A 14,484-nucleotide genomic window follows, 5' to 3' on the forward strand; every position below is an offset into this window, starting at 1 on the left:
GGCGGCGAGGCGCGTGGTTAAGCTTCTGTAATTAAATTCTAATTTATTCCTTACTTTGTTCTTCGCTTTTAGATATTTTTTGTGATAGGGTCTTTGCAACTGTTCAGGCCAATTTTGAAGTCAGCTAGACCAAATTGCAAAAACATAAGCAATGGAAAGACAATTAATTCCATTTTTTATTGAACGAAAATGAAAATCAAAACTGGTAGTCAAAAGTATCCACACGACTCCATGCGCCATTGAATGACTTTAAATTGGCCCAAATGTTGATGTGCTAGGAGACACCCTGTATAAAGTGACCAGCAACTATTATAATTAGTAATAATTACAAAGAATAAGACTACTGAATACAATATGTATAGTTTGACATCATTAGGTCTACAATTTACGGGTAGGTAAGTACCCACTGTTAATGAACAAAGAGTTAAAATTTCTTTAAACAATAAGTAATTTCAATTCACTTCCGGCCCTTTTATTAAGAGCAATGTGATTGCGTTATGTTACCTCAAATTTAGAAAATGTGGGATTATAAGCGTTTACAGCTATCTTCTCATTTTTTTAAAACATTAAAGCGTTCTGCTAATGAAGTCAGCCAAAAGTTTCCCATCGGTCGACGGTTATGCATCTTAAAATTATATAGTTAAAAGGACGACTGTTTATGTGCTAAAGAGAATTGCTAATTAGATTCACTTAAGTAACGCTATAGGTATACCGGATGTCATTATTTTACGTGTATAATATTTACTTATTTTCCTTTATGTCGGAAATGGTGAGCATGTCACATTTTTCCGTATTTAAACGCGTGGAATTAGTTGGCAAATGACTATTCATTTGTTGTTTGAGGAAGTTGTACGAATTTACATGCACACGGATTAAGATCAGATCTACAAAAGCAAACGCAATTTTTCATACTCTGCTGACCTTTTTTGACGTCCTGTATTAACCTGCGACTGATGGCTATATATTGGTAAAATAGCCATTGGGATTTGCGGTCCATCCCATCATGAATTACATTTTGTCAGAGAAAATCTACTCTCAAAATAACAAAAAGAAAACAAAAGCTGAAAGTGGCCAACGCCGAGGTAGTTCGAAGTTTCCCGGGGAATTTGAAGCAATTGCAGGCTGACAGTTATGTTAAAAAGTGCCTAATTCCGACACAGGGATGCTGGAAAAGGATATTCACAATGGGAGTGTGATAGACCTAAACAAAACGTATCCGCGTGAGTGACATTAAATTTAAAAATGCAAATCCTCGAAAAGGATAAGTGTGCGAAGAGGATATCCAGTATGTCTGGACGAGACCTTTATTGGTGTCAAAACCTATGGGATCGGAGAGTCGGCTCCTTATTTTCCAACAAAACGCACTTAACCATTTAGGAGAAGCTAGATATATCTCGGTTATTTATAAATCTATTTTTTCCAAATTCCGGTTTGACGAGAAATGACTCCCAATTTTATGTAAATAGAAGACCCTGTATCTTTTTTTATTTTTGATTGCAAATAAAAAAATACAGTCTAAAATATTACCAAGAATGTATTCAAAAATATACAGGGTGCTCTATTTAAAAAAATGATACATCACAAAGGGGAGATGCGAAATGCCTCAAATGGACCGGAAGCGCTTAAAAAAGGACGCGACGGACTAGTTTCTTGTGTTGTGTGAACATATGTTTTTTAAATATATTTTTAACAGTTTTTTTAACACAAGAATTATGCTCGTGTTAGAAAATGATGAAAAAGAAGTTGGCATAAAGGCTAATATTACACGATCATCTGTTTTGTGTTGTTTTGTAGAGCTTTTAGAGAAAAACTATTTGATGACTTTTAAAATCTTAAAGACCAATACTCTCAAAGGTTTTAAATACTTTTAAAGTTAAAAACCCTTAAATACTTAAATACGACCAATAAGATAAAACTCTTTTTGGTGGTGTTTGAAGACTTTTAAATACTAAAATCCTGTAGAGACTCTTAGCTACACTGGAAAGCTCTTTAAAACTTTTGAAGGTGCTTGGATAATGTTAAAGATTCATCGTACTCTATTAGAAGACTGCACAGCAGTTTAGAAAGCTCTGAACTCTGGAGAGATTAACGGCCAAAAGCGACTCTTTCGAACATTTCAAGAAACTCAGTAGCTCCTAAATATTTTTTAAGGCTCCAGAACACATTAAAAGGCTGAAAGCTCCCTTAAAGATTTTATTTATTATACGTACATCAGAATGGTTTTAAAAATATTATTGTAGATTTAATTTCTAAGGTAATTATAACCTATTTGATATCATTATAAAGAGAATTTCAAGCTCTTTAAGAATTGTTTTCTGATGCTCTTTTGTTTTTATATCCCTTGTTCTGTTGAATATATAGCTTTATCAGAAATTGAAAGGAGAGTATTTTTTTCTTATTACACTATTTTCCTATCTCCAATAATAAAAGAAATATACACTTGGACACGAAAAATCAATCACACTGTATATGGAAATACAGGTAGGTATTTCGTAGGTTAAAAATTAATGTCACGGAAGAAAATATTAAAAAAAAGGAAGAAGGAAAATCTAGCTGCTCTCGGTTGTAAGGGGTGAGTTCAAAGGTAGGTATTGAAAAGTGTAAGCTTAAAGGGTTGTTCAGAAATATAGGCGCAACTAACTTCACGTTGTTACTAGGCCGTCTAGTGAAGGTAAAAGACTGCTCCTGTAGAGGAAATTGAATAATTTATGTGGTAATGGGAAGCACTGGAATTAAATTAAAACTATTGCAGACATGATAAGATTACGTTGATAAACAGAAATACGAGCTCTGGTGATTACTTAAAAGATACTTAACGACATAAGAGAGGATTCATACAATCCATTCAATGTGTTTATCTCAGATATAAAAACTCAGTCAAAAGACAAAAGACTAAACGAAAAATATGCCGATTTTGAAACATTCAAACAATTATTTAACAACACAACCATCAAACATACGCGCATCGAAAGAGAATTAAATACTAAAAAATGTTTTTTGAAAATTCGGAAGAATTAAAAAAAATCAAAAAATTTAGGAAGTGTCTTGTCCTTTAGTGAATTTTGCGTACTGAATTTTGTACAAATGTGGTGTGTTTTGTTTTATTCTGAATTCTAGACATTTGTAAAAAATCAGTTTGGTTTTCTGATAATTCAAGAAGCTCATTTTTCTTGTGAAGATCAGATCTGTATAGATCACAAACCCGAAGGCGATTACAATTTTTTTTAAATAAAGAATTAATCTTATAGACGTTTTCTCTCGTTCTAAACACCAAAAATAATGGATGGTCACCCTGTATATGAGCAATATTTCATTTGTGTAAAAGTGTAAATCTAGAGGATTATTTACGAATAACCACAGAGTTGGTTTATTTTACATGAATTTGTGTCTCAGTGTGTATTTTCGTTTTAGAATTGTTTATAACTATGTTTTAGGTTTGTTAACAGACCAGTTTTAATTAGCTCAGATGTTATCACTGTTAGGAGAGATAACGGAGATGATTCCGTCGGCGTTTTTGAAAGATTTTGAGGAAGAAAATTATTTTATTGTGGATGTGGTGTTTCTTTAATACTTGGAATTGACGAAAAAACGAGGCTAACTTGTTCGCGATGGTTGGGAAGCGTGTACATATAACGCGATTTTTATTCGAGAAGTCCGCCCGATTTGATTAGTTGAAGACGTAGTTCTCTCTGTATTATACTAATTCTGTGTGTATTTTTTGTTGAAAGTTAGAAGCTAGGTTAAAAGTGTGTACCGTCTGAAAGGCCACCGGCAATTCGTCATTGTGTTCATTGAGTTTATCATCAATATTTGTGTGTTAAAGAAAAGTCAAGTTCAGAAGCTGTTAGCTTTTTTGTGGGGAGTTAAGTGCTCTTTATTTATCTCAAACCTTTGTAAGACCAGATTATTAGGATTATTAAAAGATAAAAAAATCTGTACGTAAAAAAAACCTCTGTAATTGGGCGCCCAAAACTAAGAGAGGGATAATAAATAAATAAATAAATTTGTCCAAACCAACTTTGTAAGCTTCTCTTTCTTTCAGGAATTTTGTTTTAATTTTTCATTTCTTGTGGTTCGGAATAAATTTTTGTCATTGTCATTTATTTGTGTGTTTATTCGAATTCCTTGTTCGACCATGTCAGATTTTTCTTCTCATACCCAAGATTTATTTTAAGTGTCGATAAAGATTGTTGTAATAAATTATTTAGAATTGTTGAGGCCACCTGTGTCCTCTAAAACTCTAATTTAAGTCAATATTGGGATCTTGATTTGTGGTAGATACCTGAGGTGTACGAGGATCGATTAAAAAAAATTCAATTTTCATTTGTTTGAGCTCGCTGGACAGGGGTCCTGTGGGTGGTGTAGTTAACCGCACGCGATTGCACACAGCAATCAAATTAATAATCCTTCGATAACGTTTTTATGGCACAAAATACCAAATTATCAAGAGATCAGAGCAAAATGGTACTTTGGTACGCAGGAAGTGATTCACGCCCCCTAAAAACCAATCTTATTCTGTATAGGTACACCATAAATGAAGGAAATGTATTCTGGTTGGTTTGGAAGGCTCGATCTGTTTTTGTGGACGCGACGGTTGGAGTGTTTTTAGGATTCTACAAGTTAAAAACTATTAAAATAATGTTTTTTACTGGACTATCTGCGAAAACTATGCGTTCGATACTAAAAACATAAGACTTGCATACATACTTTTTTACAGATCCGATTCATGACCCCATCTTTTTTAGCGGTCTTCAGATATTGATGATAGGAATTTTTTTATTTATATAGTCACGCAGATTTAGATTTAAAAAAACCAATTCCTTATGATCTGTGAAGTAGGTCGTTGTTTTGTTTTTGTTCACAATTTAAGACAAAATGGCCACCGGCCCTATTTCAAATTACTCCTTAATGGGATCATAGCATTGTAGAAAGACAGAATGAACTTCTAACAAAACTGGTACACCAAAAGATGGATCAGTATTGCGTGAGCAAAACTTCTTTTCCTAGTATTGTATACCTATTGAGGATTTAAATTGCTATTGCGCATTATTAAACCAATGGTGCCTATTTATATATTTAAACATTCCTGATGAAGACCAATTTTTTCACCTTCCGAAATGTAGACTTCATAAACCACTTTAAAATTTATAACCTAATGCCGTGTTTCTTGTTGGCATAGGAACTCATAAACGACTACTGATGCCCAATATATGGAACACTTATTTTTAAATATATATAACGACTAAACCTAGGGAAATAAGACCGCATGAATTATTCCGAAACGTTCCTTCCATTATTCAAGCCGCGTAAATATTTATCGTTTTTAAGACGATGTGCTATACCTATATTGTTTAGGATGGTTCGGAATCAGCAAATTTCGAAGCGAAAACGCGTATTCTCAAGTTCAAAAACACATTCCGAGCACGCGCATTATATAAATTAATACTAATTTATTGCTATAAGTATTGCTCAAACAAAAAGTTAAACACGAGTTTAACGCGTAGACGTTTGGCGTTCTGTGGAACGGCAAACACGCCCTCGAGAAAAAGATCAAAATCTCAAAATGCTACAAGAAAATAGGGCATAAAGCAAATGATTCCAGGATTTCATTTCAATTAAGACAAGAGTTAATTGGTGTTGAATAAATTTAGGAAAAATCAATAAACGCTCCGCCGTTTTCCATTAGATAAAGAGAGAATTCATTAAGTGTTATCGATCCATCTCTGTATACACGTATGAAAATTGGATGGTCACTGCGACGCCTACAAAGTGCGCGTCCGACGCTTTTCTCCTGCATCTCACCCTGATTGGTTCCAGCTTCCGGTGTCTCGTGTCCTTTCTTTCCCCTATATACGTCATACACCCCCTATCTCGTCGCCGTCGGGGCGACTGAAACAATGGCCGGGATCAATGCGTCCAAAACACACACAATGCCTTTTATATCTGTTTGCCATTCTCTACCGAAATGGTCGTTTAAAGCGGTTTATGTGTTGAATAATCCGAAAATTAATGTCGTCCCATTCAAACTTCCTTTATTGCGGTATTTATCTTCCTATCCGGATACGAAATTTTTATACAATTATAGATTTTCGCAAACAGAATCGTTCTTACGCTTACAAAACAGAAAAGGGGTTTTGTTCGCATGCAACAAATGAATAGAATAGGTAATAACAGTTAAATTGTAATAAATTTAATATTGTACGCAATAGTTGAAGCGCAGTTTTCCATAAAAATGTCCATCAGAGAAATCGTTTGGCCTGAAATTACAGCACGGCTCGTTAACTTTAACTAACTAAAGTGTTCTATTTATTTTACAACGCAAATTACGATTTATGCTTCGAGCGCGGATCCGAAATATTTTTCCCTCCATTGTTGCCTTTTTGTCTGGGCATAATGTTATATTATATGGAAAAAAATCTCGGAATGGAAAACGTATTTCGTGGAGAAGTGTTTTATAAGGCGGAAACGTGAGACGCATTGGGTTTCACAAAGTTTGTTAGGTTTGGGGAGACCTTATGTTCCGTAACTCCTGTATTCTCCTGGGATGTCAAGTTGAGAACTGCTTTTACATTCTAAACTTACCTATTCTACCGTCTACGGTACTAAACACAACTTAGCTTTAGCACTTTATATGTATTTTGTTGCAGACAGCACTTTCGACAGACTCTTCTTACCCAAAAACTGACGATGTCTGTACTTTAAATTTCCTTTTAAATTCTAATCCATACACTGCTGCGTGTGTCAACAATAAATATGTGAATAGTTTTAAATTAAATAAATTACGCCACTATATTGATGATTGAATGATAAATAGGTACATACAGAAATAATCGACTTCGAAACCATTAAGAAAAATAACAATAACTGGAGAACCTGACCTGCCCAACCAACAGGCCCCGAGTTATAAATGGGATAACTGCTAACTGTATAGCCCAGGGCGCCATTTTCGAGGGGGGTGGCAGTATGGGCTAAATCATTTTTTTTGCAATTTAGATCTGGGCTTGTGGATAATTTTTGTCAAAATAAATGTGCAAAAATAAATGTACTGATCATTCAACGCTTATAGTAAAAAGTTGTTTATTTCTGCCAGTGGAACATTCCTCTCCTCTGTGGTTCTTGGGTACAGATAAATAACCCTATGAAGCTCGGTCACTAAGTACGCAAATTATGGTATTTATGGTTCATTCGTCAGAAAAAATTGCATGTAAATTAATCCAGTAAAAGTAGACATTGACCCGGAAATTTGAAAAAACAAGCTGAAAATTGGCATACATGGTGAGGATGGTGCTAGAACTAAACCCTGAAAAGTCCCAAAAGATCCCGGTTGGGGAACGGACGCCATCTTGAAAAAACTACCCCTAAATTTGATTTTCCGATTTTTGATCATAACAAATGAACGGATGGTCCAAATTTCGTCGTCAAGGTGTCAAAATGGTTGTTTTGATGTTTGTGTTGAGTGAAATAATTATTCCGTATAATACGATGCCGTTGCAAATGTGATCTTTTTAAAAAAACCACCCCCATCATGGGTTTCTCTGTTTTCCGGCTATTGTTGTTAAATAAAGCTTCCGATAATTAGTATTGATGTTTGTAATCGTTCTTTTCGACGTTCTCTATCTGAATGTCAAAATTTCTGTTAAAAAAACCTTCAGAGTTCAGAACAAGATTAAGAGTACTAACTAAATGAACACTATTATATTCATTATATTTTTCATTATTATTTGCAGTCAGGTTAAGTTGCACGTAAAAAATATTTAAATACATTTTATAGTTAATAATTCATGTAAATGAGCGGAATCCTTTCAACTATTCGCACATAACTAAAAAAACGGCGTGAAAATAACCAATCCATACACAGGTTTTAAATTGGAAACATTCTGTTACCGAACGACAACACAATGAGGAAAATCTATACTATGAGTAAAAATCAGACACCGATCTACTCTTACAAAAGTAACCGTTACACCTGAACGCACGGTATAGAAACGTGATATAAATTTGGGTGTTTCGTTACTAAGAAACCGAAGCTTCCAGATTTATTTATTTCTTTTAGGAATTAGAAACAGAAGGAGATTTAACTTCTAGCGCCCCTTTAGCTGCCGATGAGGAAACCATTTTCCGTATTACATAAATGAACACTTTCTAAGACAACCGCTCCTTTTGCTATTTAGGTAGACAAGATAATCGTTGCAAGGAAGATATAAAATCCAGGATAGCGCAGGCTAAAAAAGCATTGGGATAAAAGTGGAACCTGCTAAGATCCGAGATAAATATACGAATTAGGAAAAGATTGCTAAAAACGTACAAATGGAGTGTAGGTCATACAGGTGCGAAACCTGGACGATAGACAGGCAAAAGTAGGATAGAATGAGGATTAGCTGGATGGATAGGGTAACAAACGAAGCAGTTTTGGAGCTAGTACAATAGGGAAATGTGGAAAACCGTACCGAGAAGACGAGATAGAATGATAGCGAACGTGCTAAGACACGGAGGAATAGCACTACTAGCTATAGAAGGTGGGGCAGAGGGCAAGAGAGGGGTAGGACTACAGAGACTTAAACACATACACCAAATAGTTAGGGGCGTAGGCAAGAGTAGTTATGTAGAACTGAAAAGATTATCGCAGGATAGGATTATAATATAGATTACTAAAAAATTTACTCCTCTGTCAAATCTTGCATAATATCACAGATTTAAACACTCATCTGTGATAATATGTATGAAAATGAATTCGAAGGTTTCTATAGTTTCTATTCTAGGTGGACTAGCTCCGTCAAACCAATCCTAGGATTGCGCAAACAAAACAACAACAAATGCCGAAAACGTGAAAAATTCAGGTTGGGGGTGATTTTCCTAAAAAGCTCGAATTTCCAAGGGCTTCTTTATGTGCGGAATTATGTTTTTGCTCCAAATACACATTAAAACAAACATTTTGACACCTTAGCAACGAGAATCAGACCGTTGGTTCAGTGGTTTTGCTCAAAAATCGAGAAATCGAGTTTAGGGGTAGTTTTTTCAAGATGGCGTCCGTTCCCCAACCGGGATCTTTTGGGACTTTTCGGAAATTGGTTCTGGCACTATCCTGAACATGTCTGCCAATTTTCAGCTTGTTTTTTCAAATTTGAACTTCCAAAGGCGACTCGACCGCCACTCATTTTTGATCGCCGGTTATATATCATAGTCTTTTAGTGAAATCCGTAATTTCACGAAAAGCCTAGTTCGAGACATAGTCGTTTAGTGAAACGCTGACAATTTGACGTTTGGGGTAGTTTCCCTTCACCTTCCAGATCGATAAGGGATACCATTTATCGATCTCGAAGGGGAAGGGAATCCAATCGCTTGGTCCTCAAAAGTACACTGTGCCACAGTTTCATAAAAATGACTAGGCATTTCGTGAAATGACGGATTTCACTGAACACTCCAAAAATATTCACAGCCCGCCTTAGTCACACTGAACCTCGGTTCACAGACCGCCGGAGAGTGTAGAACAGCACTATCTTCTTCTGAAATGGAAATATTCCTTTTCCGTTCCCACACAGGGTTGGACCTAACACCATTTTTCGATTTAATTAAACATTTTTCTTAAAAGCTTAATTTATATTATACAGGGTGTTCACGGATTGAGTGTACCTACATAAGTGTTATATGACAATTTTTTAGAGCTGGATGTTCTGAGGATCGCTCCAGCTTAGTCTCAAACTAAGATATTAAAAAATGGGTCAAATCAATTAATATATAAGGGTGTTTTTTACCGAATTCTAAAAATTGGTCAACTGATATAACAAAAATGTATTACAAAAAGATATTTAGAATTAAAAGTTATGGAAGACTCAATTTTCATACAAATCAGCCTGCTTTGATTTTTGTTACAAACATGAGTTCAAAAGAAAAAAATCATAGTAGGCTAATTTGTATGAAAATTTAGGGTCTTCTAATTCTAAATAACTTTTTTTAATACATTTTTGTTATATCTGCTCAAATAAAGACAGTTTACTCTTGATAATGTTTAGAATTCGCCCAAAAATACCCTGTATATTAATTGATTTGGCTCATTTTTTAAATATTTCAGTTTGAGGTCAGGAACGATCCTCAGAACATGAAGACTCAACTCATAAAAAAATTGTCATATGCACCTTATGTGCCCTCAATCCGTGAACACGGTGTGTACCTATACAAGTATTATCCATAATAAAGTAGAAATATTGTCGACTCGTAAACGTAGGTAAGTAAAAATAATTAAACAGGAAAGGAATACCACTACGAGCCAAACTTTTGTGACCCGGCGAACGTCGTACCTTTGGAAAATGTCGTTTTCCCGTACCCCGTTCCCGTTTTTCTTCGTTCCCGTTGGAACAGGAAGTTCTTTCGAAGTACACTTTAACGCCTTCTAAATGTCAAATTTGTTTTCAGGTGTAAATCGTAAAATTACCGTTCACGTGGGAATTTCGAAGAGTATTTTACCAACTCCAACTATTCCCCAATGTCTTTTCGCAATCGGATGAACGGTTTAGGCAGAGAGGCGGACAGACAGACAAACATTCAATAGATCATATTAGACCGGACGAACCTCGTATGTATCGTCTAAATGATCCCCGCGGATCCATGGGCAAGTCAATCTTACATGGACCCTTTCGCATACGCCGTGTTGGATCGGCCTGACATATTTAGCCATTGCCATTGCGCATGCTCGTCTTAAGGTTCTTTTCATGTATAGAAGGCAATCGACAAAATTGATACATGTAAAGAATTTTTAAAGAAAGCTATTTTGCAGACAAATAAGAATACAAAATTCTCCCTGATATTCCCGTTCACTCTGAACTAAACAGAAAAAGATGCATTATTTTACACCCGGAGGACTATTTTTCAAACAAATGAGAATGCAAAAAGCTCACAGTGGCTATTCTAAAAGCTCGGCCTGTATATAAAAAATAAATGTTGGGGTATCTAAAGCATCTCGTCTGAATCAATTCCCATTTTTTTTACTGAAATTCTGAAAACGGTTGAAGACTCCTTCAGATGTAGGTACCTCAAGATGGAATCTGGGGAGAAATGGAATAATGTCTTCGTATAGTCATAAATATTGTTATATAAACAACGTCATGTAGACGTTATTTCGGCCTAGACACCAAAAATAATGGCGGGACACACTGTATACGAGAATATTTCAATTTATTAAGTGTAAATCTGGTAGATTACTTACGAATAAGCATCAAAAATAAAAAAAATGGAGGGTGATATTTTCCCGCGGTTACTTAGCAAAGAAGAAAAAAATCCTGGAACAGTTTTAAGGCAATAGTCCATGGTTTCCCGTTCATTGTTTCCTGGGAAACCATAGAGCTGAAAATTATGACGAGCTGACAGGATTTGGTTTCGGATTATCGGGTATAGAAGGTCTCTAAAGATGCACAGGTCACATTCTCATTTAGATTAATTTAAGGATAATATGGGAGCTTATTCAGAATAACAAGGACAACACTTTCATCAAGACATAATGGAATTTAGGCACGTTACCAAGGTCAGTAAGCTGGAAGCATGATGGAAGATCATATTTGGGGGGTTGATGAGAAAAGTTTCAGTTGAACATGACAAAAACAGAAAAACTGTTCCATTTTTAAACAATTAGACTCTAAGAGAAACAAATTATAAATGTAGGAACGTTACCTTTTGCCTATGTAAGTAAGATTTTATAGGTATTTTTATTTTTTTGGTTTTTTGCATTTTTTCACACAAAAGCAAATACATAACCTTTTTTTATTCTAATTCTTATTTGTGGCTATACAAGCAAAAAAAATAAGGCATGTATGTCCCATGCGCAAAAATGCTGTAGACCGGTGTAATAGTGAAATACTTACATCCACTTTTTACTGAAGGTTTTAAATAAATCGAAAAGCATACGAACTAAGTTTATCTGATACAGCAATATATCGCACAAAATTATTATATACATTGGTGATTTCAATGCCGGTACAGGCGGCACTCCAATTTAACGTTTCTCTCTACTCGCGTCAATCGTCAAAGCACTTTATAGCATCGATACACTAAAAGCCCATAATATTATATTCATCGTTTGTTGGCTACAATCGGAATCAAATGTTGAGAAAACACCATGTGTGTTGGATACTAAATTATGGTTACTGTTTTAGTTTTGTCGGTTTCAATGAAAAATTCAAGGAATGTCAATTACAATAAAATAAAGTGGAAAATTTACAAAGAAAACAGCTTAATCTAAGAAACATCGAATAGAAACCCCCATAAAATTTGCATGGAACGTTTTTATTAAACACTGATGCATGTTGTAACAAAATGGTCTTGCCTCAAAAAATAGAAAAACCAGTTTGTTTATAGCCGTTCGTAATGGACCAATAAATTATCAATAAAAAACCTCTTAATGACTCAATTATTTAATGGCTAATCACATCCATCAAAATTTACCAATTCAAAACCATATCCAGGAAAAAGTATGATACCACAGGCGCTAATAGAGGTAATAATTCTTCAACGTTTGTAGGAAGGAGTGGGTTTTAAACAGCGCAAAATACTTAATTTAAATAAATGTTTTGATAATACAACATTAAGATAGGGGAAATTAGAGAGGAAACACGGTTTTATACGTGTCTCGTATTTACTTATCTCGAACACAATTTTAATTTTAAATCGATTTCAAAATACTACATGCTCGACACTTAAACTGGCTAAGATAAGGACGTAGAGGTGTAAAGAGTTCCATCCATTAAAATAAAGACCACCGACTATTTTCTTGTATAATGTAGGTGCAACCTTGTCTCGTTATTTTGACCCCTTTGAACTGCGCAGTACAAGGCTAATTGGCGATTTCTTCTTCTTCCAGGTCAAATTAGCGAAGAATCTTTAAATTCGTCAAAAAATTCAAACGGCGCGTTAAGTAAAAAGCAAAGAAAAGCGAGGACGGCGTTTACAGACTTACAGCTACAAACCTTAGAGAAAAGCTTCGAAAGGCAAAAGTATCTCAGCGTTCAGGACAGGATGGAATTGGCAGCGAAACTGAGTCTCACAGACACACAAGTGAAAACGTGGTATCAAAATAGAAGGTAAGTCCTTTTTTTCCGTATTTCATTATGAAGCGTAAACTTAATGAATCTACACACTAACACACAAGGAGACACTCACATGTCCAATCTAGAAAAGCTTTTATCTTCTACAGGCCCCGAGTACGAAGATAAATTATAAAACGCAACAATGTAATCAATTATAATTTGAAATAATGTTGCATGCAATTCTACTGTGTTAAAATTCTCTTCTTTAGAAACTGCATCGGTTATGTATTAATTGTAGCTGATAATTAGTTGAGTAAATTACTTTGCTGCGTGATTATATTAAATTACTTCCACGTTAAAAGGTAATAATCAAGGATAATACGTTATAAAATGCCGTTTACGTCTCTACATTTAATTTTGATTTTTCAAAAATTACCTATGCTTTGGTCAGACCCTTTTTAAATCTTAAATTCTACTTTCATTCAATAATTAACTATATACATAAAAACACTACAAATTTTACTTTAAATTGAAGTAATTAAAAATATTTTTTTAATTTCAAGTGAAGTCATGTGGCACTCAGTAATAGTGATACAAGGTATTATATTAGTACGATACGACCAGGTAAATACGCTATTTATTACTAGTCAAGCAATATCGCATTATTTAAATGTAATACTGGAGTAGATACGTGATAACGGACGCAGAAATCAGTGTAGTTTTTGGAAAAATGCAAAAAACGTCGATTTTGTTTGGAAGGGGGACAGTTTTTACTTCAAAACTTACACCCCTGCTGTCAACCCCCTAACCAGGGTTGCCACGCCTTCAAGTATTTTAAATTGAACGTTGGGCCGAGTGAATCATCATTGGAAAGGGTTCTTAATTTGAGATTCTTAAGGTTTAGTTTTCAAATTTGACTATTAACATAAGTCTGGTACACGGAAATAAAATCGTATTAGTATTCTATCATCAGTACCTAAAAACCGAGTTAAAATGTTGATAATAATAAGAATAGCTTTGGCCAGTTTTATGAGTCTAAATTTTTTAGTGTTGTTAGGGGGTTTTATTATGTCGATTTTTCATGGTTTATATTCTACCTACAGGATTGTTTTGTGTAGCTAATATTTCTTATAAACGTGTTCATTCACGTAAAAGCTTGAATATTCGTTTGAATTATTTGTAATTTGACACCCTGTATCCTACAAACAACTCGCTCAAATTTGAAAAATAAACCATAGACGTGTAGGGAATTAAAAGCGCTTTCCAATGATGTGGCACTTGATCCAACGTACAATTTAAGATTAATGAAGGGGTGGTAGCTCTGCTTAGGGGGTTAACAGCAGGGGTGTACATTTTGAAGTGAACTTCCAACCCAAATTGACGTGTTTTTGCATTGATTTCAAAAACCTTGGCTCAAACCCCGCCCACTTAAAAATAAAGGCAAAAATAAAATAAAATAAATGCCGTTTTC

At 34.8% G+C, this 14,484-nt stretch overlaps 1 protein-coding gene across 1 annotated transcript in view; it reads left to right on the plus strand.

Moving 5' to 3' along the window:
- LOC116164725 (homeobox protein B-H1-like) overlaps positions 1-13,071 on the plus strand; it is a 32,277-nt gene extending 19,206 nt beyond the window's left edge. The window contains exon 2 of the mRNA XM_031478935.1: positions 12,848-13,071. Coding sequence (XP_031334795.1) covers positions 12,848-13,071 — 224 coding nt within the window. The remainder of the gene's footprint in view (positions 1-12,847) is intronic.
- The last annotated feature ends 1,413 nt before the right edge of the window (positions 13,072-14,484 follow it).

Source organism: Photinus pyralis, unplaced genomic scaffold (genome assembly GCF_008802855.1).
Source record: "Photinus pyralis isolate 1611_PpyrPB1 unplaced genomic scaffold, Ppyr1.3 Ppyr1.4_LG2, whole genome shotgun sequence".
NCBI lineage: Eukaryota > Metazoa > Arthropoda > Insecta > Coleoptera > Lampyridae > Photinus > Photinus pyralis.